Source organism: Mauremys mutica, chromosome 4 (genome assembly GCF_020497125.1).
Source record: "Mauremys mutica isolate MM-2020 ecotype Southern chromosome 4, ASM2049712v1, whole genome shotgun sequence".
Lineage (NCBI taxonomy): Eukaryota > Metazoa > Chordata > Testudines > Geoemydidae > Mauremys > Mauremys mutica.
Window position 1 is genome coordinate 12,981,806 of NC_059075.1, and position 23,885 is coordinate 13,005,690.

At 43.6% G+C, this 23,885-nt stretch overlaps 2 protein-coding genes across 5 annotated transcripts in view; one reads left to right on the forward strand and one right to left on the reverse strand.

The window, feature by feature from the left end:
- Positions 1-58: 58 nt before the first annotated feature.
- LOC123369287 (JNK1/MAPK8 associated membrane protein) lies at positions 59-11,998 on the forward strand. 4 transcript variants are annotated; one of them, XM_045014691.1, is made up of 7 exons: positions 59-191; positions 708-799; positions 5,186-5,340; positions 6,514-6,720; positions 8,186-8,367; positions 10,710-10,786; positions 11,430-11,998. In XM_045014691.1, the coding sequence occupies exons 1-7, from the start codon at positions 188-190 to the stop codon at positions 11,646-11,648; spliced, it is 936 nt and encodes a 311-aa protein (XP_044870626.1). In that variant the 5' UTR covers positions 59-187; the 3' UTR covers positions 11,649-11,998. The 4 variants fall into 4 exon arrangements, with proteins under 4 accessions (XP_044870626.1, XP_044870627.1, XP_044870625.1 ...); XM_045014692.1 differs by having other exon boundaries at positions 82-191; positions 714-799; XM_045014690.1 differs by lacking the exon at positions 59-191 and having other exon boundaries at positions 372-799.
- The window catches only part of LOC123369285 (coiled-coil domain-containing protein 175-like), a 44,171-nt gene continuing 32,220 nt past the window's right edge, over positions 11,935-23,885 (reverse strand). The window contains exons 13-21 of the mRNA XM_045014688.1: positions 23,429-23,560; positions 21,121-21,259; positions 20,509-20,588; positions 19,262-19,414; positions 16,148-16,250; positions 15,960-16,003; positions 15,324-15,483; positions 14,247-14,286; positions 11,935-12,060 (exon numbers count right to left, since the gene is read on the reverse strand). Coding sequence (XP_044870623.1) covers positions 14,270-14,286; positions 15,324-15,483; positions 15,960-16,003; positions 16,148-16,250; positions 19,262-19,414; positions 20,509-20,588; positions 21,121-21,259; positions 23,429-23,560 — 828 coding nt within the window. The 3' untranslated portion in view covers positions 11,935-12,060; positions 14,247-14,269. The remainder of the gene's footprint in view (positions 12,061-14,246; positions 14,287-15,323; positions 15,484-15,959; positions 16,004-16,147; positions 16,251-19,261; positions 19,415-20,508; positions 20,589-21,120; positions 21,260-23,428; positions 23,561-23,885) is intronic.

Consider the following 23,885-nt stretch of genomic DNA (forward strand, 5'->3'; position numbering starts at 1 on the left):
CCCACACGCGGGATGGGGGTTGTGAAACCCCGCCCCCAATAGGGGCGGAGTCAGCCAGCTCGTGCCGCATTGAGAAGGAAGAAGGAAGTGACGCACACGGGCGGGATGGAGTCCCGCCTCGGGAACCCGGAAGCGGTTGTTGCTGCGCTAGGGGAACGATCCCGGGGCTGGGCCCTGCTGCGGCAAGATGAGTGAGCGCAGCCCCCCCGGGGTGACCGGGGCGGGGCCCCTCGCTCGCGTTGGGAGGGGCTGTTCCGTCCCGCTCCTCTCCGCTCCGGGCAGCCCACCTGGGGGCGGGGATCCCTGTCCCGGGGCCAAGGCAGCCTCCCCCCGGAGCTGAGGGAGGGGGGATGCCCCGGAGCTGGAGGGTGGAGATGCCCAGTTTGCTGCTGCTGCTGCTGCTGCCTCCCAGTCCAGCCCGCTCTGCAACACGTTCCCTGCGTCACAGAAGCAGCCGAAGGGCCCCGCTCCTGCCCAGGGGACCACTAATGTGGACACCTGTGCGGAGCCCCACCTAAGTCAGGGTCTGACTGTGGTCATGGGTCCAGCTGTGTGGTTCTCCTTGCAGGATCGGGACCAAAGAGATTAGTTTGAGCCCTAGAACTCCATTTCTTCAGTACAGTGCAACAAATTGTTTCACCTGCTTAGTTGTTGCATCTCTAGTAACGTGATGTACTACAGTGTTGCAACTCTTGTGTTTTTAAAAGCTGTAGATATCCAGCCAGCCTGCCTTGGATTGTATTGTGGGAGAACGGTACAATATATAAATGCGTCAACTGAAATCTATGGCGACTGTGGGGTAAGTGTTGAATTCTGACAAGACTCTTGAATTTGTGAAAGAGATCTAGGGCCTGATCTTGGCCTGTGATGTGTTTTCTTCTGTGTCACATGCAAAGGAGGCATAAATTGTCTAAACCATCTGTACGGGAGTCTTATGATAGGGGAATTCCAAGGTGGCATAGCAGGTAGTATGCCTTTCCCATGCCTTCCTTATTTCCCTTGAGATTGGAGGGTGCTGAGGGAGGGAAGCTGGGGTGCATTGTGCTCTGGCAGTGCCTGGTTGGGAATTTCCAAGGCTGAAGCTGATGCTCTAAGTTGGATGAGGCTGGAATCTGGAGCACAAAGGTCATGTACAATTCAGGCTGCATTAGATGGTGGTGATTATATTTCTGTGGTGCATAGGAGTCTTAGTCATGGCCTAAGATGCCATTGTGCTAGGCGCTGTACAAACGAGACCAAAAAGACAGTTACTGCCTCCACGAGTTTGCCATCTAAGTATAAGTAAGGCTAAGATTTTATCATGGTTATTTTTAGTAAATGTCACAAACAGGTCACTGGCAATAAAAATCTAATGGAGCTGTGACCTCATAGACTTTAAGATCAGAAGGGACCATTATGATCATCTAGTTCGACCTCCTGCACAACGCAGGCCACAGAATCTCATCTCCCTCCCCCCCCCCCCCCCGGACTCCTGTAACAAACCCCTAACCTATGTCTGAGTTACTGAAGTCCTCAAATTGTGGTTTAAAGACCTCAAGGTGCAGAGAATCCTCCAGCAAGTGACCCGTGCCCCATGCTGCGGAGGAAGGCGAAAAACCTCCAGGGCCTCTGCCTTCTGTTCTCCGGATCAGCTCTAGTTACAGGCCTGTCTGTTCTTCTCAGTAAGGAGTCCCCAATCACGTAGACCTGCCTTTTCCTGGTGATGGTGCAATTCTCCGGTCTATCCCGTTCCCTCTGGCTGCAAGTCCTCTTGATTCCTATTGTCCCTTGCAATCCTCCGCAACCCATCCCATATCCTCCTGGGGCTCATGTTTGGTGTTATCTCCATTGACTGTTCCCCTCTTCCTCTAGGACTAGCTGCTCTTCTCTTCTTCCTTGCCCTCCCACCTCCAGTGACCACCTGCTGTGCCCCTTCTTCATTTTCCAGCTCCGCAAACCTGTTCCTGAGCTCGATTTCTCCTTCACTAGCCTGTCTTTTCTTCTCCCTGGTTCTCTTAGTCACATGCTTCCACTGTCCACTTTCCTCACCCAGCAGTCTCCCCTCAGAATTCTTTGGTCTTGCTTCCATCTGCAAGTCTGAGCTTTTCCCTTCCGCCTCCTCATGTCTTTGCTCCATCATCCGCGCGAGCCCACTTCTAAACTCAACCAGAGTTTCCATCTGCATCTCCAGTCCTCGGATCTTTTCTTCCATCAGCTCTATCAGGCGGCACTTCATGCAGACAAAACTCTTTTCAGGTACCGTCTCCAGGATCATGTACATGCCGCAGCTTCCACATCCAGTCATCTTCATTGTGTCTTCCACTGCTGCCTCTGTATCAGTCATAGCCTTCCCACCTAAAACCTGTTAGTCTGGGAAACACAAACCAAACCAAACCCCCAACGGGCGCCAGAACACTGGCAGAACACCACACGCTCCCTTCACTAACCTGTCTATTCCTCTGCCTAGCTCTCTTAGTCTTCCCCGCAAACTCCCACTGAAACTCCCGTTTACAGCTCTGTTTTCTGGCTCCTGTACCGCTGCAGCTGTCCGTTACGTTACTAAAAATAACCAGGGGGCAGGGCTAGGTATGGGGGAGGACTGGAGTCCCATGGGGGGAGGACTGACAGGTCGAGGTCCCCCGCCATGGCAGGGAGCACAGCCCTGGCTCCAGCAGCCGCAGTGCGGGGGCGCAGCCATGGGGGGGCCACACAGCCCCGACTCAAGAGCTGGCTGCAGCTGCAGCACAGTGGTGCGAGGCCCCAATTGCAGCCCCCGCTGCAGCCTCCATCGAGCCCAGGACGCCATGGGGCTAGGGCACATGGCCCCGGCGGAAGCCACAGGGGTTGGGGCTGCAGGGTCCTGGTTCCAGCCAGCCCCAGTTGCAGGGCAGGGGCGCACAGTCCTGCCTCCTCCTCAAGCCCTAAAGTCACAGAGGTCCGGTGAAGTAACGGAATCCATGACCTCTGTGACTAAATCGTAGCCTTAAGTATAAGATAAGCGACAACAGATTGATACAGACAAACAGATGGGAGTGCAAGGAAACTGAGGCAGCATTGATCAGCATGCTAGTCAATGGTCTTGACAAAAAAAGTCAGGCCACTTGGTGTGTGAAGTTTTTTGATAGGTATCCCAGTAAACGAGAGTTTTTAAGGAGGGATTTGAAGGAAGATGTTTACAGGGAGCTCCTAAGCATTAAGGGGCAGCAGGGGAGGAAGCACACAGGTGTTTGTTTGAAGATTTACCAAGTTGCCGATGGAGACTGGCATCTTAGGCCCATCAGAGGAGGGAGCAGACATCTCGATAGTGAATAAGAGCTGGGGAAAGGCTGTGAGGGGCCTTGAAACACAAGTAGCTGATGTTTGGTGTGATAGAGAAGGGGGAACCAAGGAAGAGATGCCAAGAGAGGGGTGACATAGTCAAACGACATGCTTGGCAAACCATCTTAGTGGCAGCAGCAGCGTTTTGAATGGGTATAAGACATTGTGTCAAGACGAGAGAAAAAGATGCTGCAGGAATCGAGACATGAGATAACGGGGCCCTGGATAAGCGTTCTACCCGTGTGAATTGATGGAAAGGGCCATGTCTTAGAGATGTTATTTAGAAAAAAATCAGCAAGCTTGAGGCACAGCCTAGCTGTGAAGACCTAGAGGAGTGGTTCCCAAACTTTTTACTAAGGCGACCCACCAAATGCATTTTGTCTTTTTTTGTGACTCACCCAGGGTCCAAATTCATGGAGGGAAGAAGCCAAAAATCATTTGCCAATGTCCTTCTCCTCCTCCTTGCCCTGTTGAGGGGGCACCAACCACCTGTAGCATCACTTTCCACCCACCACTGCAACGCTAACACTGGTGCAGAGGGGAGGCCCCAGAGTGGGGAACAGAGGGACCCTGGAGAGAGAGCCTGCTCTGCACTCACCCTACAGTGGTGGCTCCTGTCCAGTGGAGCTGGGCCTGGGTCCCTGCAGCCTAGTGCATGGGATTGCAATGGCACTCAAGTTTGGCTTGGCTGCCCCTTCAGGCCTGAGTGGTGCTGCAACCCCATGCACGAGGTCACAATGATCAGGCCCAGACTCTGCAGGACAGGAGCCCCCACTGCAAGATGAGTGAGGTGTGGGCTTATTCTTCAACTCTCCTCCCTGCATGGTGCTTGGGATCCACTGGTGGGTTGGGACCCACTGTTTGGGAAACATTGACTTAGAGAGAGGTCTGAGTCAGAGGACATCCAGGTTATGGGCTTGAGTGCCAGGTGTGATGGTGGCATTTTCCCCAGTGATCGAGAAGGTAGGTAGGGGAAGCTTGGAGGAGAAGATTGAGCTCTGTTATAACCATGTTGAGCTTGATGGCTAGACATCTACAAGGAGATCTCAGAGACAGGCTGAGATTTTAGTTTGGACAGGAGTCTGGTCTGGAATGGAGACATGGAGTGGAGAGGTAGATCTGTGAGTCATTGGTATAGGGATGGTAGTTGAATTTGTGTTTGCCTTACCTCTGGGTAATCTCAATAGCAAAGAGAGAGAAGAAAAGGGGACCAAGGACAGAGCTCTGTGGAACCACATCCCCCCCATCCCAAAGCTGGAGGGAGAAGGAGGATGCTCTGAAGGAGCCATTAGAAAGGTCGGAGGAGAACCAGGAGAGTAGAGAGTCATGGATGCCAGGGAAGGACAAGATTTCAAGAGGAGCACAGTCGACTAAGTGACAGATAGGTCAAGGAGGATGAGTACTGGTTTTGAGCTTTAAGGAAGAGGTCATTAGAGACTTCGGCGAGAGCCGTTTCAGTGGAGTGCAAGGGGTGGTAGCTAGATTGGAGAGGGTCTAGAATGGAATTGGAGGAGGAGAACTCCAGGCAATGATAAACAGTGCATGCAATGAGCTTAGAGATGAAAGGGAGATGGGGCAGTAGTTAATGAGACAAGCAGGGTTAAAGATGGGTGGGATTTTATACGATGCAAGAGACTAAAGCACGTTTGTACTTTGAGGGGAACAAGCCAGATGAAAGTGAGAGTAAGGGATGGAATGAGAGTGGGACAAGTTTGCTCAGGGGATGGAAACGTTGGGGCAAGTGGAGGACTGAGGGATTGAACCTCCTTTAATTAGATACATTTGTCAGCCCACACGCTCCCTTTAACTGGACTCCCACCAAAACAATCAATCAGTTATTGGGTTTTCAAGCACTTGTAAATAGAGTTTTGTGGTGCTGTTTTTGTAGGTTTGTCCGAGAGGACAGCGAACAGATGGTGATAAAATCTGTCGGGAGTGTACAGGATCTCCAGGGCATTATGACTGGCTATACCTTGGCTTTATGGCCATGCTTCCGTTGATTTTGCACTGGTTCTTCATTGAATGGTATTCAGGGAAAAAGAGGTTAGTAATCTTTTTATTTAATTTAAAAACAAAAAGGCCCACCATAAATGTGTATCATTCATATGAGAAGGCAAATCGAGTTGTGCTAAAGGAGTCATGCTATTAGGCAGGCAGATACACAGGCTGCTAATTTTATGGGAACACCATGTGCTTATGGATTTATTAATTTTCATCTTAGATCTGCAATAATTACCGGGGCACAGTTCCTCCCAGATGGTCACAATGCCCAGGAAATTCCCTATACCCAACTACTTGTTTGAAATGCATTGAAGGAATCTTCACTGGTGTAGAAGGGAATGCTCACCTATGGCAGATTTTGGCCTAAACAGTATTACTACACCTTTATAACCCCTGACAAGAAGATACTTAGGTGATAATGCTGACATAACCTTTACTGTAGTATCATAGGTTTTGAATGCACTTCATAACAGACTTATTAAAGAACATGGCTGTGTCCTGTAATTTCATGCTGTATAAATATTTTACAAATGCCTGTTCAAAGTGGTGTGAAAACAGTATACTAAACACTTCATGTTTCATACTATAAACTCTCAACCCACTGAAATGTCATTTTAACATGAGCTTTCAGCTCAAGTCAGAGTTTCATGCATCTGATTTAAAATGTTTGCCCTTTTATTTAAAAAACATGTGGCAAGTTACTATGAAAATGAAAACTACCATTTATAACAAATAGGTAACTTGGAAGTGAATGCCTTGGAGATATCAAGAGTGGTGCTTGGTTCTCACTTTGCCAGTGAATTAGGCACAGGGCTTTATAATGTTGCAATACTTAATATATAGTTTTGCTGAACAAAAAATATTCTTTCCGTGTTATAGGAAGTTGTATAACTCTCACCTGCCTTGCATATTTTATCTTAGTTTTTGCTAGACAAATGTGGTGTGAATGTTAATTTCAGAGGTTTAGATGAAGTACAGCTGCACTTGTGCACTAAATAGTGTGACTCAGATAAATAAGAGAAGATCATTTTCAGTGTCATGCTTACTTCAGTCTTCATGTTGTAATAACTGTGTGGCTTTGGCCTATCTTTCATAGTGAATTTAAACACAATAGACAGTTTAGAATTGAAAGAGTCTTTATACTTAGTATTTGATATTTTTTCCCTGTCGATAATCCAGTGGTATTAAAGAACCTTTTTCTTCCTCCCGCTACAGTTCCAGTGCATTGTTTCAGCATCTTACTGCCTTATTCGAATGCAGTGTTGCAGCAATAGTTACACTGCTTGTGAGTGATCCAGTAGGTTTTCTGTATATCCGTTCTTGCAAGGTAGTGATGCTTTCTGACTGGTATACGATGCTTTACAACCCAAGTCCTGATTACATTACAACTGTACACTGTACTCATGAAGCTGTCTATCCTCTGTGAGTATAAAGTATTTTAAAAAAATGCTATTTCACCATATGTATTTCAGGAATTTATAAAATGTTGGGTTATGGCACATTTAACCCTGAAATGTGGTCGTATTCTGCTAAGTTAGTACTTCTTGTAAGAAAGGAAATCTGCTTGCCAAAATGTACTTCATGTGCCCTGGATTCAGGAGAGCATCCCTATCCAGAGAAGCACTTAAGCACATGCTTAACTGTAAGCATGTGCTCAAGTGCTGTCTTGAATTGGGGGCTGTGTTTATATGGCACTTTAAAAATGGAGTCCTGTAAGTGCTTATTAATTATTTTATTGGCCCTTGTGTGAGAAATGGAAGGTCCTAGTGGTAGTCTAGACTTCAGTTTATTTGTGAATTTGCTTGTCTAACAGCAGCTTATACTAATTATGGGTGAACATAATTTTGCCAGGTATTGGTAGAAATCCATACTTTAAATTCTAAAGTTTGTATAGCTTTCAGCCAGAGGTAGAGATAGAAAAGCTTTATACTGAGTGCTGTTCTAGATGAAATGAGGATAGATCACGGATGTCAACTTAATCTAACCTTAGTCTGAAATATAGCCATATGCCACTAATTGAAGAAAAAAATCAGAACATTCACAACCCTTCAGAAACACTCAGTCAATCTTTCATCTGGTAGAGTGCATCAATTTTCCTTTCTTCTGCTTATAATGTTTTTTCACAACTGTTTAAATGATTGTGACTTCTTTAGAAATTCCGCTTTGAAGGTGCAGAATGTGAAAGGGCTTATCTAACCCAGACCAGTGGGCTATCAAAACCCCTTTGAAGTCTTGTGACTCACTGAGCTTTCTTTTTTGTGCTGCTTCTTTAAAGCACCAGCATACTGAATCATAATAAACCACCAAGCCAACAATCTCTGACTGTAGCTTTACTGGCAGCGTTTTTGCATATTGCAGCATGCTGGCTCTTTGGGGGAAATTCTACATATGTCCTAGGTAGTTTCACAAAGAACTCAAGTAATCTTACAATGGAGAGTAGCAACCTGTCCCTTGTAACATCTCCTAAATGAGTGTCACAACAAGCAGCCACGCAAGGGAGACTGTTCATGAGGGTTTAGGAGTACAGAGAATCTGTAACAGTGAACTTTGATATATCTTCATTACACTTCAGGATAGAGAAGTAAGGAACACGTATAGATTTGGGTAACCTTTCAGAACTAACCTACATGTTGCTTTCACTTCCCTTGAAGGCGGAGTGGTCTAGAGAGAGTGCTGTACTATGAGTCAGGAAACCTGCAGTTTGCTCCCACCTCTGTCACTGCCTTGTGGTGTGACCTGTGGCAAGTCAGCTGAGCTCTCTGTGCCTCTGTTTTTCCCTCCCACCCTCTGTATAGATCATAAGCTTGCCTAACACGAGGCATCCTAGGTCTGTTAAAGCCTGTAGTTACTACTGCAATGCAAATAGTAAGTATTTTTTCCTTTACAGATACACCATTGTATTTATATACTATGCCTTCTGTCTGGTGTTGATGATGCTGCTCCGACCTCTCCTGGTTAAGAAGATTGCCTGTGGGTTAGGAAAGTCAGATCGATTTAAAAGTATTTATGCAGCACTTTACTTCTTCCCTATTCTAACTGTACTTCAAGCAGTTGGAGGAGGCCTGCTCTGTAAGTGTCTGTGCGTGGGTTTTTTTTATGTATGTCCTTAACAAAAACACCTTGCTCAGTGGACAAAGTATGTCCTTTTTTGCTTTGCTATGCTAAAGCTATTGCATTAAATGTATAAAGAAACAATCATCAAAATTACCTTTATTGTTTAAATATCCACCCCCAGTGCTATTATAAAATTAATTACTCCACACAGCCATCTATTACATGAAGAAGCCTGTCCCCTTTCCCTCTGCCCACACACACTTCTTGGGAAAACACTGACAAATCATGGAGCTGGTGTTGTAAATCAAAAGTAGAGTTCCTTAGCCAATCAACTTGGAGCTGCCTTAGCAGAGCATGGCAGTGCGTTAAGTGTACTGTCCGTCTAGCTAAGATACCTATTTGCCTGCATACATACTGGTTTAAAACCACAGATGACTTTCAGACCTCCCCAAAGCAGCATTGGCCTCACTCCCTAGATAGTAGGAATGCTGTTCCAAGCTTCAGTGCAGTTCTGTACATTTAGCCTTCCAGAAGGAAATATTTTAAATAAAAGGCAAGAATTAGCAAATGCTGAGGAATGCATTTGGAAAGCAGTAACAATGGGAGTCTAGAGAACACTCAAACGCAGTCAGCAGCTCAAGAGAAAATTATTGTTGTCCTAAATTATTCTAAAAGCTGCTTGCCTGTGCCAATAGAAGAATTCAGAGCCTGGTTGTCAGATGCATTCAATGTATCTGAAGATCAAGCCCTCGTTCACTTACAGCCAAATTGAGCGCTCTTGTGAAACCTGTAGACAGCCGCAGGGGAAGAGATCAGGGAAGCTGAGGACTGCCTCAAACTTGCTTACTGTCTTCCTCCTTTTTAAGGGGATGTGAAGAGGGGGTTTGTGGCTTCCAGACCTTGAGGAATCCATGAGGAGAGGCAGCCTCATGTGCTATTTCCCCCCTCCTGGGCACATGGTTCTGTGCCTTGTCTTGTACCCCTCAAAGAGGCGGGTGTGGACTGGAAGCTTATGCTGCATCTTAGTGGTATTAACTTAATCTATCTTTTCCAGCAGAAATACCTCTGGTTTCGGAAGGGGTGGAAGCAAACTGGAAAATGTAGCTGTTCTTAGGCCCTTCCCCCTCCCCCGTCTCGAGTCCCAGCCTTATGCTATAAGCACAATGTGTGGGCTCCTATGTGAAGGCAGCATGTCACCATGCCGTCACTCAGCATGCAAGCTCCCATTCCAGCGCTTATGGGTGCTCTTCTGTCCACTTTTCTATTCACATTTGTGCTTTAGCTGTGGAGGGGGGAGCTAAAGGGCTATTAAACTTCAGTGATGTGTGTTAAAATGTACAGTACCTAATTAGAAATAGTATGAGAGAGGTCTATTAAAGCATGAATGATGTGGAGAAAGTGAATAAGGAATTATTTACCCCTTCATGTAACACAAGAACCAGAAATCACCCAATGAAATTAATAGGCAGCAGGTTTAAAACAAAAAAAGGAAGCATTTCTTCACACAGTTCACAGGCAATCTGTGGAACTTGTTGCTGGGGATGGGGTGAAGGTCAAAACTATAACTAGGTTTAAAAAAGAATTAGATAAAGTCGGGGAGGATAGGTCCATTGAGGGGTGTTAGCCAACATGGTCAGGGACATAATCCCACGCTCTGGGTGTCTGTAAACCTCTGACTGCCAGAAGCTGGGACTAGACAACATGGGATGTATCACACAATGAATTGCCCTGTTCCGATAGTGTCCAGTGCCAGATGCGTTAGAGAGAATGAACGGAAGGCAGGATACTGGGCTAGATGGATCATTAATCTGACCTAGTGTGGCCATTCTTATGTAGAGATATGATCCTTTGGGCCTCGGAGGAGATGGATTTTGAAACCTCTAGACCAGTGATGCTCAAACTTCAGTGGTTCAGGAGCCAAATTAGTGATCAGCATTCCCCAAAAGAGCCACAGTAGTGTGAATGACAGGGGAAATATTTAGTTTTTGGATATAAATTATTCTCACAGCAAATAAGTTGTTAACCTAGTAGAAGCATCCTGATTGGTTAATAATTAAACCGCACCGTGTTTTAATATCATGAGCTGCAGGATACACATTAAAGAGCCACTTGCGGCTCATGAGCCACAATCTAAGTATTACTGCTCTAGAAGGTCAAAAAGTAAACTTCCATGCTTGTCTATCACTCATTCATACTGTAATGCATGACTGTTAAATTTCAAACCCATGGGCTAAAGTAGCCTGGACTGATTCAGTGGGACAGTTACATACATAGCAGTAGTTAGTGTCTTCTGCTGAAATGTACTTAATGTTGTGGTGTGTTTCCCTCCCCCTAATACATGCAATGTTTGCCTTTAGATTATGCATTCCCATATATTATACTGGTGTTATCTTTGGTTACCCTGGCTGTGTACATGTCTGCTTCTGAAGTAGAGGTAGGTAGAAATGTCTCTTCTGTTCTAGATTTTAAAATTTAATTTTGTCAGCAGAGGCTCAAGGGAGGCCTGAGAAGTAAGATGAGGAACACTTCTAGAATATCAGGGTTGGAAGGGACCTCAGGAGATCATCTAGTCCATCCCCCTACTCAAAGCAGGACCAATCCCCAGACAGATTTTTGCCCCAGATCCCTAAATGGCCCCCTCAAGGATTGAACTCACAACCCTGGGCTATGCTCAAACCACTGAGTTATCCCTCCCCTCTTTGTTAATGCATTATCAGATATCTCTGGCCTATGCTACAATATCTTCTGGAGTACTGACTTGAGTGGAGACTGCTAGCTTGCCTTTCCTCATGTATTTGTCTGTACTCCTGTGCTTATTCTGGGAATAAGCTTTTTTTCATTTTTGGCATATGAGTCCAGCTCAAGGAAACTAGCATGAACTGGTGGTCCTTGACGCAACTCCCTCTCCCAAGGAGGACTAGGGAAAGATCACATAGAGTGACTAGAGTCAAATCATCATTCTCCAGCCCAATAGATTTTATATATAGTGCCTCCCCTTGCACTGTGCACAACCTCTCAATTAAGTGTCAGATACAATGTAGGTGTGAAAACATTAACAACACTTTTTCTTTTACAAGACTTTCAAAGATCTTCTTGTCAGGAAGAAAAGGCTTGTCGTTCTTTCTAGCCACTGGTTACTTCACGCCTATGGAATCATCTCTATTTCCAAACTGGAGAGACTTGGCCAGGATCTACCACTGTTGGCTTTGGTACCTGCACCTGCCCTGTTCTACTTACTTACTGCAAAGTACACTGAACCTTCGCGCATCCTTTCGGAAGGAGCAAATGGACATTAAATGTAACTTGTGCCAGCGCCCCAGTGAAACTGTTCCAGTAATATGGATTAAAGAATTTCAGTGCTTGTTATGCCCTTCAGCTCCTCTTAGACTAAAGTTGTCAATTCTGTACAAGACATTTTCTGGGTAAAACATCGTATAGAATCTAAGAGTAAGACTACGTAATCTTAGCTTCTCTAACTTCATGAAGGGCTTGTAAAAAATCAAAGTGGATAATGTCTTAATCTATATACATTTTTCACTATGTATAAATACTGGTGGCACATACCTTGTAATATTTTTTTGTACCTTATTTATTTATTTCATAATGCCGTATATTAGCATCTGTTTGAATAAAGTAGCAAAATAGAGCTGTGGTTTTCTGGTAAAGTGTCTGGCTTCTGTCACCCCCTCACTTGGAACTACCGTCTCCCTAAAAATAAGAAGTTTGTGGAGAACACTCAGTGTCTAAAATTGCAGATGTAGTTATGTACTAGTATTTAACTCTCACTAGAACCCCCTCCCTTACTTCTGCTACAGCCTCTTATTAACCTGCAGACCAATAAGAACATAACATAAGAATGGCCGTACCGGGTCAGACCAAAGGTCCATCTAGCCCAGTATCTGTCTACTGACAGTGGCCAATGCCAGGTGCCCCAGAGGGAGTGAACCTAACAGGCAATGATCAAGTGATCTCTCACCTGCCATCCATCTCCATCCTCTGACGAACAGAGGCTAGGGACACCATAAGATCCAAATACAATTTAGATCTTAAAACACAGGCGAGGAAATGTACAGAATAGTCAGAGTAGGATTGTTCTCTACAGTACACTTCTTACTGCATTTTTCAGTCTGGTTTGAGATGTGCTGACTGTACAATCTTCCATCTGGAGCCTATTTAAGAGTACTATCCCTTCCACTCAGGCAGTTTTCCCAATATTCTGCCTGCATACTCCTATGCAGGAATTGGTCCGCTTTCTAGCCAACAACTGTTAGCAAACTGTCTGCCATAAAACGTGATTGCCAAGCAATGAAGGCACCTGAATGGTGGAGACTTCTCCATGCCTTTCACCCTTGTTCAAAACTGTTGGGTTTTGGCACAATTAAATAAATGTGTCTGTTTGTTGGTTTTGCTTTGGTGTACATTCAATCAGGCTGAAAGCTTGGGCCACCACTAACATTGTAAAGGTGAGAAATATGCTGGGTGGCAGCCAAGCAGCCACTGACCTGCAGTAGTTAGAGCAGGGGGACTGTAGGCTATGACACTAGCATCAAGCTTTTACACACACACACACAAAGGGCAGAGAAGAAATGAGGTTGCTGTCCCTGTCCCATTAAGTGGATATGTGCAGCTCTTCTCTAATGCTCTCCTAGTATTACTTTTACATGTAACATGCTAGAATGGAGGTATTCACAAGAGGCGTGTTAGCATAAGAAAGGCTGACAGTATGAAACAGACTGAGAACCATCATCCTACAACACTTAAATGATCATTAATCCACAAAGGGAAGTCACATGGTAACCAACATAGCCTCTAACTGCTTCAGATCTAAAAATATGAGAGCCATTTCCCAAGGATATTTTGACCAGCCAACTCTTTTTGGACAAGTTGACCAGTGACCTGGTTTTAAAGCTTGAGCCTATGGAAGTAATTACAAAGAGGGCAGAGAAGGATAAAAATGTACTGATCATGGTATACCCTGGTATATCAGTCAGCGTGTTTGTTTAATTAAGAGTCTCAGTAATATGTTGTGTGTTCTATTACCCAATCAGGCTGTGGGGAATTGGGGAGCAGCTTGAGAGCTTACCTCTCAAAGCAAAGCTGGGCTAGTTAAAGGAGACAATACTGTGGAACATGCGGATAACTCAAAAGTATTTGTTTTGGACTCTGCACCAGCTTACCTGCCTCCAGATGTCACTGTTCCTTGTTCAGATGCAAACTATGTAGTAGTCTCTCTTACTACAAGATTTAGGATTTTTGTCCTAATAACATTGTCTAACTGGAAAATTAGATCCACTATTTCAAAAAGGACTTCTACAATGGTACACACGAAAACACATTTGAGTGTGAAAATAGGCAATTGCTTAATGAGATTGGGTACACCTATCTGTTTGCATACAAACGTTCCCATTTTTTATGTACCCAAATCCATAAGGCACTTCTGAAAATATGGCCCTGATAGATATATGCATTAAAATACCAACTTCCATGGCTAGTATTGGAACAGACTTTTATTTAAAAAAAAAAAAAGTGTTCTGTGCACAGTCTTGTACCTGTATTTTCAGACTCAATTACTGGGATTGCACATGCACTTTGGGTGACTGGGTTTCTGGACCAACTGCAATGTACATTTGCATGCACAGCTATGGTAATGACAACAGAGCAATTGCATATGCATTTCTGTTCATGGACAGCGTGGCTCCAGGCTTAAAAGTTTGGCCCTAAGTTGTCAAAAAGAAATGTGAAAACAAAACCCAAGTAGCACTAATGATAAGCATGTCATTGGATAAGACGGGAATCTTATATCTTAATCCTAAAATTTCTCTTAGTCAGTAGACTGTTAAAAGCACAGGTTATTGTAAGTAAATGTAGCCTACGGATCATATAGGGATACTTACCTTTTCCTTTTTACTCCAATATTCTATCCTTCAGAAACACCTGGAATTTAAATAGTACATATTTTAGCAAGCTTTTCTCAGGATCTGCTCTCATTTGCACAAAAAAGTTAACTGCAGATACTTAGTTTAAGATGGATGTAATTAAACAGACCCATTTTTTTCCTGATCCTTGCAGTCCTTTTATGCAATGACTTTCCATTGACCTCAGTGAACATTCCATACATGAAATAATGGCAGCATCAGGCCTTAAGCTGAAGCAGAAATGTTCTTTTCCTTATAGAATTAACCCATCCCTTTCTCTAGTTTGCTGTCCAAGTATCAACATCCCAGTCACCTCAAAGCTGTATGAATACAATAATAACCTTTCCCCTTTAAAATCCTATCATCAAAAAAACAATGTACTTCTGTTACAAGAATTTAGCCACATGCATGCACATATCACAAACGTTCCCAAGGATAGAACTTTAGTATCAAAGGCACAAGCCTGTACTACTGGAGCTAAAATGAGCAGGTATCGAGGAGATGGAGGGAACAGCCCGAAGAGGAGACATGTTCATCCTCAGCTCCAGTGTATTATTATTTAAAATGTAAACAATAGAAGTTGCCCATACAAAAAATTCTAGGCATCCTAACCATCAATTAAACTTACAGTGCCATAATGCTAATCATACAGCGCCAGGCTAGGCAGCAGCTCTGATTTGTTAGCCTTCACATGTCCATTGTGGAAAAGCTAAAATGTGGTTCTGAAGAGAACAGTGAAGCTCTAAATATTTTCCACAGCTTCCTTACTGAATTAGCCTTTAGGAACAGGAAATTAAATGTACCATCATCATCCAGGCTGTGTCATAAAATACGCATACTTTTCCTAATGAATACAATAGCTTTTCCGCTGTGAATGTAAGACCAGATCCTCGCTGGTGGAAACTGATGTAGCTCCCTGGAGCTCATCAGTTTCTACCAGCTGAGGATCTGATGGAGTTTACTTCTGAAGTGTTATCACTGTTTATTCCTAATGAACAAATTCACCATAATTCCATCACGATACAAAGTAAAAGAAAAGGGATTGGTGTATCTTACTGGGTTCCATGCTGGATTTACTTTCTAATAAAGAATCCAGTCCATCAAAGTTATTTTGTAGCCCTTTGTTAATACGATCAATCTTTTTCTCTCTCTGATGAAGTTTCATTATAAGATCTGCTATTGCAGCCAGGATTTCCTTCTCATTCTCCACAAATTCCTATAATGAGACAAAGTGGAAAAACCATTTTCTTGTAAAGACAAAGAAATCACAAAACATTAGGATGCTTTTGTTTTGCATTTCCTGACTTTTCATAGATTGTCCAAACACCAATTGTATAGCTCTGCTGTGTTGGCATACCCACTCGAGATCCAGAGCCAGCTCTTATGCAGATTTTTCATGAGTTTCCTATTGCAGGTTGAGTTTTAAAAACATTTAAAGAAATATGACAACCTTTAGGTATGTTTGAACCTAGGATGAGGAAAATGGAATCTGAACCAACATAAGACAAAGAAATTTACAATAATTACTTTTATGCAGAGCTAGAAAATTTCTAATTTCCTGTATTCTACCCTGTGGCAGAGTAATGGTAGCAGAGTATTTACAGTGCCAAATCTTCTATTATTCTTTTTTGCATGGTAGCCAAATTATTTTCAGTGCTAAAAAATACCTTGTCAAAAAATGTTGAAACCCACCTTTTGAATGCTAGTGTCCTCTGACCATCCCTTCAGAAAAAGCTCTAAAATAAATTCAGTTTTAAAACGTTAGCAGACTGTCAGAGAAACATAAATCTTCTAAAATAGTCTTCCTTTTCCAATACTGAGAATATGATAATTTTTGTTTTTAAATAGCTGAACATTTCCTTTGATGACATGTTACTCACGATGAAGGACTGTCAGATCACTCAGAATTTTTATTGTTGTTGATTTGTGGTTTTCGGCTTCATGGCTCACTGTCAAAATATCCGCTTTCATCTGTGAATTGCACTGCAGAGAAAATCATTGCAGCTTGGTAAATATTTGTGTTTGGTCTCTCCTTCCTGATCTCTTTAGCAATTTTTGTGACCACAGATATACAGAGGGTGGTGAATTCCCCAGGACAAAACTCTTTCCATTGTTACACTTTTTCCTCAACATCAGGCATCCATTTCACTTTCCAGAACAGCCACATTAATGATAACCAAAATAAGTGAAATCTCAGGATCAGATCCTCAGCTCTAAACCATTCAGTCAATGCAGCTGTGCTGATTTACACCCGCTGAGGCTCTGGCACTCACTCTTCATTCGCGGTTTAGTTGCCCTGTGTATGTTTACTGTAGCTAACTGTCCCAAGGCAATACTGAAGTACAAAAGCAAGTTCCAAACTAGTATCTTTGTTGTACTTCAGGTACCAATAGCTCTGACTTTTGGAGTTGAAACTGATTTTCTTCTTTCTGTAGTTCCTTTGCTACATCATCAGCAGTAGAGGACGTAGAACAAGGATAGGCAAACTACAGCCCATGGGCCACATCCGGACTGCCAGCTGATTTAATCTAGCCCTCGATCTCCCGCTGGGGAGTGGGGCCTGAGGCTTGCATGCACATGCTGCAGCTCCCGGAAACAGCAGCATGTCTTCTCTCCGGCTCCTATGTGTAGGGACTGCCAGGGGGCTCTGCAAGCTACCCCCACCCTAAGAGCCACCCTCGCAACTCCCATTGGCTGGGAACTGCAGCCAATAGGAGCTGCAGGGGTGGCATGTGCGGACGGGGCAGCGTGCAGAGCTACCTGGTCATGCCTCTGCGTAGAAAGCGGAGGAGGAACAAGCTGCTGCTTCCGGGAGCTGCTAGAGGTAAGTGCCACCCAAAGCCTGCACACCTGAAAGCCCTTCCTGTGCCCCAACTCCCTGTCCCAGCCCTGATCCCCTTCCCACCCTCCAAACCCCTTTTTCCCAGCCCGGAGCACCCTCCTGCACCCCAAGCCCCTCATCCCCAGCCCCACCCCAAAGCCTGCACCCCCAGCCGGAGCCTTCACACCTCCTCGTGCCCCAATCTCCTGCTCCAGCCCAGAACCCCCTCCCACACTCTGAACCCCTTGGTCCCACCCCAGAGCCCCCTCCTGCACCCTGAACTCCTCATTTCTGGCCCCAGCCAGAGCCCTCACCCCCTCCTGCACCCCAACCCCAATTTTGTGAACATTCATGGCCCACCATACAATTTCCATACCCTGATGTCATGGGCCACCCATGACATAGAGCAACCTGCATTTGGGTGTCAGAATGAAGAGACCATCTTGAAATTGTTCCTATCCTGAGCATCAAGGAGAGGGATAACTGTACTATAGTAAAAGGGCTTTCTTTCTGAAGAAGGCTTATGTTGATATCAGGGAAAATAAATTATAAGGTCACATTTTCAAAGTGCCTCCTAAGTAGCATCTGTAATGTTAGTGCATGCAAATACAGGCAGCTGCACTTGTAAAACCAGGCTTCTGTGCATTCGAACAGGAGCACATACAAATACCACACACAATTCAGAAAGCCCTTTGGAAATTAAGCTCATTGTGTCTAATGAAGGTGTGGCTTCAGCTTTGAGTTGCAACCTGAGATAGATCAGCAATCAAGACTTTGCTTTTAGAATTGTTTAATGTGCTCAGATCTTTTCTGGAGAAGGAATTCCTCCATTCTCGTAGGCTAGTTTGACACCTAGCAGTGGAAGACTTAGGGTAACCTTTTAAAAATATCTAAGAGCCTTAGGAGCCTAAGTCCCATTTTCGGAAACGACTCAGGCACTTATGAGCCTAAGTCTATTGACTTTCAATAAAAATGGAGCTCTTAAATGCCTAAAGGTATGTCTAGAGCTGGAAGATGTAAATTCGAGCTTGAGGAAAGGTAAGTGGCATTCTGATAGAGCTAGTGCAGTAAAAACAGAAGTGTAGCCACGGCGGCGTGCAGGGTAGCCACCCCAAGTACAATCCCATCTGAGACCATAGGTATGCATGCAGGATGGCTAGCTCCTCCCACTGCTTGCACCACAGCAGCTACACTTCTGTTTTTAGTGTGCTAGCTTGGTCACAGGTAGTGTGGCCATGTCTCCTCAAGCTGGAATTCACACCTCCAGCTTGAAGTCGCTTCTGACATGGAATGAGGCACTTTTGAAAACTACCCTAACCCTGAAAAACAATTAGGTGGCAACAAATGCTTAGCCAGGATAGAAATGACTAATCATGTCATCACCCAAGTCCAGCGCTGGATCCATCATGGAAAATGTAGGGATTCCTACAGTCCCTGAAAGGAAATATACCTGGAAAGCTGAACATCAGCATGTTGTATGCAAATCTTCCGTAAAGTCCAACCAAATCAGCTTTCCTGTGATCTTTGTTGTAGAATGGCGAGAGGACTGTTAACCCTCTCTGGGCAGTGACCACAATGAATCCCAATGTTTCTCACCTCTCAGCACAAAAGTGCACCATTCTAAGAGGGGATAACCTACCATCTAGTTTCAGCTTGAGACCATTTCCTATCACTTAGTGGGCTTGGGTTTTCTGGCACACAGTGCTCCAGCCATTGCTCCAGAATAAAAGAATGAGCTAAAATGGCTGTGTAAGTCAACAGGGAGGAATGTGGGACTGTCTCCCTTGCTGCAATACCAAACAGCACAGGCCTCTTCTTTGCCTCAGCTTTCACCCAGTCTTTCACAGCTAGCAGGGAAGCCTTTCCCTATACACCTGACGGGATGCACCAAAGTGCTTTTTCTACTCAGCTAAGGGCAGGATTTGTCCCTTCACTGACAAAATGCCAAAGGGACAAATCCTGCCCTTAGATATTCCTATGTGTCTCCCAATGAAGTTACCGGGAGCCCCAGAGATGCATCAGAAGGCAAAATTTGGCTCCTATATTGCATGCTGAAGCATTTATAGGGTTTATTCTGTTTCCTCATGCTCCATTTCTATTTTTCCCTGTGAAAAGAAAATTGAAGAGAGACCTGCATGCTGACAAGCTGTCTGTAAACCATCAGTATACTCACTAATTTCAGTCTGCAGTTTTCTGTCTTCACAATGTCGAGCTTCCTGTCGACCTCATAGATGTCCCTCTCTAGCAACTTCAGAACTTCCGTATGATCTTTCAACTGGTCAAATGCCAAGTCACGCTTTATTCTTAATTCATTCTTTAGCTCAGCCTATTAATAAATAAACCCTTCATTATTTTGCTTCATTGTAATTGATCTTGTGTTTGGACTATAATTGTTGTAACCTAATAAATTCACAATAATAATAATACTTTTCACATATGTGGCACCTTTCGCTGAAAGTTTTCAAAGTGCTTTACGAAATGAATCTTGTCATCTCCATCTTACACATTAGGGAAAAGAGGCACAGAGAAGTGAAGTGGAATTGCTCAAGGTCAACAAGCCAGTGGCACCATTGGGAATAGAACCCAGGTCTCCTGACTCTGTATCATACACTAACCATTGAACCTTACTTCCTGTCTATTTATATCAGACATGAGGTCACATTGATGAGCTTAGTGACACACACACAACATATTTCTATTGAAGGCTTTGGTGGTACACAAATGTTTTGACCACAGATTCTGGGTAAGTTACTGCCTATTTAAAGATGCTTGGAGAAGGAGCACTTCCTTCTCAAATAAGGAATAGCATCTGTACCTGTGGGCTTTTGCAGCCAGCAACCACAGAGCTCCATCCTTGCAGTATCAGACCAGCCAGGCACAAACCTTGCGGTTTTGTTTGTGACTCATACACCTTTCTTTAGTCTTTCACACAAACCATCTGTGACTCTTAATTTCTCTCTCCTTATGCTGTTATCTACTGATATAGTCAAGATATGCAATGAGCTGGAGAGATCATGAGAAAAGGATACAGGAAGGTTTTACCAAGAAGCAGCAAAGGCTCTTGCACAAGCAGTGGTCTGCTTCTGTACAAGGACAGAGCTCACACAGGGCCCAATACTGCAGCCCCTTCCTCACTCAAGTCATCCTTTTAATTCCATTGGGACGACTCATATGACTAAGGGGTTACAAGATCAAGGTCAGTTTTTTGCATGACAAATGGCAGTGCTGCTCTGTGGTCTGAATCAAGCTATGCAAGCATCCTCCAGCCAGAATCTCTGTGCACGACCAGTTCCACACAGCTATAGGGAGATGGGTACTGGAAGGGTGGAGGGAGATCATTAAGAAGCACAAGAACAGAGAGGAAGAAAATTGATTTAGGAAACTTTAACAAATAATGTTAAGCAAGGTTTGAACCATTACCATGATCTTCTTGAGTTTACCAGTCATCCTGACTGACTGATCAATGGATTTTGTCAGTCTTGTCTCATCATCTTTTAGTTCTACAAATCAGGAAAAGGTTTTTTTAGACAACAGAACTAGATGTTCCATTAACAAGTGATCAACTGTATAAGGACGTTATTATTCATTCTTAATGTTCCAGTAGTGTCCAGATGTCATAATCCAGCTGGTGCACAAAGCCCTCAGAGCTTCACTGTACTTTACAGTTCATCTGAACTATGGTAGACAGCTCTGGTACAGTTAGACCTCATATATATATATATATATATATATATATATATAATTTTAAATTATTTTTTCCAAATACAACAAATATATCAAAATACCAGATTCACCATAGTACACAAAGTACGTAAAGAGGATTAGGATAAAGATCGGGGAGAGGAAGCGAAATATCTATCTTCAAGGTCTATATTAATCTTAGTCTATATTAACCTCTACAAAGTCAACTCAAATTACTTTGAATTTTTCAGGCATTCCCCTTCTGTCTTCAAGGTCACCCATATCACCAAGTCTCTTTCTAAGACAGAAGCAGAAAGCTTTCAAAGCGCCTCGGAGTCATTTAATACCTACCGGAGACTATTTTTTTCAAATCTTCATATTTTTCATGCTTCTCTTCCAACTCTTTCCGTCTTTCTTCTATGAGAGGGATGCTCAGAATTAGTTGTTGTTCTTTTTGATATATAGCTTCAGTTTTAGCTTGGACACCATCCTTTAGTGAAAATAAATGTTAATTAATAATCTATTAAAGTGTGCATAATCGTTGTAGCAAAGGAAGACAAAATGAATAGATTAACTGGAAACTGCAAAGCTGAGAGACACAGATTTGAAAATGAAGAGTGGCAAAATGAAGGCAATTTGAATATCCAGAATGAGGAGACAGCCTAAGCAATTCTTTTGACATTACACATTGTGAATCTCCAGCCATATTACAAAGTTATTTAAATAGAAGCAGTGCATTCAGGTGCGTGTACTGCAGGGCTGGCTCCAGGCACCAGCAAAGGAAGCAGATGCTTGGGGCGGCCAATGGAAAGGGGTGGCACGTCCGGGTCTTCAGTGGCAATTTGGCGGTGGGTCCTTCAGTCCCTCTCAGAGCGAAGGACCCAGCGCCGAATTGCCACTGAAGAATGAAGCGGAGCGGCAGAGCTGCTACTGAAGTGCCGCCGGTGGCGGCTTTTTTTTTTTGCTTCGCCACTTGGGGTGGCAAAAAAGCTGGAGCCGGCCCTGGTGTACTGGCAATACTTGTATGGACAGAGGAATATATTCTGGGTGCATAGAGCACCACAATAGGCGAGACAGCAGGGAGAGCCATGGGTATTCACATTGCTTTATGGACAAAGAAGACTATAATAATATAAATAAGTGAGTAGAGACTGCAGAATGACTGAAATGACTAGGGTGTGTACAACCAGAGAAGAGTATGAAAAAGCAGAAGCTCCAGGAAGAGGCACAAGTTGTTGTAACACCAACATGATAAAAAGTGAAGACACAGGAAGAAACGGAGACAGTTAAAGAAGAGAAAAACCAGAGAGAACCACTGAAGGAGAATATCATTATCTTTGACTTGATTTAGTCTAGTCTTCAGGCAAAGGGTAATCCTCATATGTCACATTCATTGTGTGATGTTAGAGCAACCCTATTAAAGACATTAGGGTAGGAGTTAAAGAGCATTTATCATACGTTATGTATGTTTTTGAACAGCACAGCTGCCGGGAAATGCACATAAGGAGAGATCCAGTGTGTAATTATTTTAGATCCATACACACATTGAAAGAGGCATTTAAAGAGAGAGAGAAGAGGCTTGGGATATTTCATACATTAAGGATGTCTGATTTATCCTATTCTGAACCATTAGACTGATGGTTGAGAATCATACAACCATGAAAGGTTACCTAGAGACAGAGGAAATGCTATATACACCGGATGGGAGAAGTGCCTGATGTTTCTGGAAGCTCCAGTCAGTTCTCATTCAGAGTCTCACATTGTCCTCCTTTCTCTTTAAAAAAGGGCTGCTGGATGCTATAATCGAGCACTCAGAGGATTAGCGCACATAGGACCAAACTGCCCTGCATTATGCCTCACACAACACCAGTGATTTCAATGGATTTACAGCTCTGTAACTCAGAACAGAGTTTGGTCCATCATGTCAGCAGCGAGACTAATATTTTCACAAAGCCTGTGCTGTTTATCTAAATATCGTGGGACAAATTTCACACTGATCAACTCCAAGCAGCTGCTTCAAAGTTAAGGTCCTATATATTTGTTTTTACATTTTTTATTTCACTTTTTATGGGCACTTTCTCTGCATGGAATTCAGTTTGCTAGATATGAGTACATACATATGGATAAGGACACACATGTGGAGGGCACGCCACAATTTAGTAGCAGTATGATTTGTTCAATCAACTTCCTGTACTAGACAATATATCAGCCACAAGACTCAGACTGATGCCTTTGTTGTTGGTTTGTCTGGAAGACTAGTGAGAAGGAAACAGTTTTATTTTATTTCTCACTTAGGTCTCATCTAAAAATTCAGAGAACGGGTGGGATTAAGGCAGTTTAAACCAAACAATGATCAGATTTCTTTGCCTTTGGCATCTAGCAATCAAGTAACCGTGGGAAAGCTCCCTGCATGGAATCCACCACTTCATTGCTCTTATGTTCAGCGCACATAAAGCCTTGTACCAGTTGCAAAGGAAGACTTTATCCACTGCTAGTAAGTGCTAAGGGCCTGATTCAAAGCCCAGAGACATCAGTGAGCTTTGGATTAGTCATAACTGCTTAGCAAGAAAAAGAAAACCCAAAAAACCCAACCCAAACCCAAACCTCTCCTGTTCATTTAAACTACTCTTTTCAAGAATTTTTTAAAAATGAGATTTACCTCAAGCCATTGTATGTCTTCTGTTAAGCTGTATTCATACTTCTCACATTCAGCTTCCCTTTTATTTACATCATCACTAAGGTGTTTGACCTGTTCCTCAGCCTGCAAAATTTCTTTCTGGAAATGCTCATTCTGGTTGCAGAAAGCAAAATTAACAGGGACAATCATTTCTGCAGTACACACGGGCTCACTTCAATATTAAACAATAACTGGGCTGAGTACAATGGGTGCAGCTGTCATTTGAAACACAGTGCTGTGCGATCGTAACTGCTTTACAATTTTGTTAATCATCTGTTAAAGCCAGATTCTCAGAGGCGTAAACTGACACAGCGCCTTCAAAATCATAATTTACACCAACTGAGGATCTGGCCCTTAAAGCTTAACCACTTTGCCAAGAACAACATGAAAGGTAGGGGCTTACAGTGAATAGGCTTTGTTGTAATGCCAGCTGGTTAAC

Bases quoted from the DNA above. Each gene is read 5' to 3' on its own strand.
- LOC123369287 (XM_045014690.1), top strand. From the start codon at position 671: ATGTACTACAGTGTTGCAACTCTTGTGTTTTTAAAAGCTGTAGATATC. The intron at 6,721-8,185 runs GTGAGTATAAAG...TTTCCTTTACAG, and splicing joins CATGAAGCTGTCTATCCTCT to ATACACCATTGTATTTATAT. The intron at 10,787-11,429 runs GTAGGTAGAAAT...TTCTTTTACAAG, and splicing joins TGTCTGCTTCTGAAGTAGAG to ACTTTCAAAGATCTTCTTGT.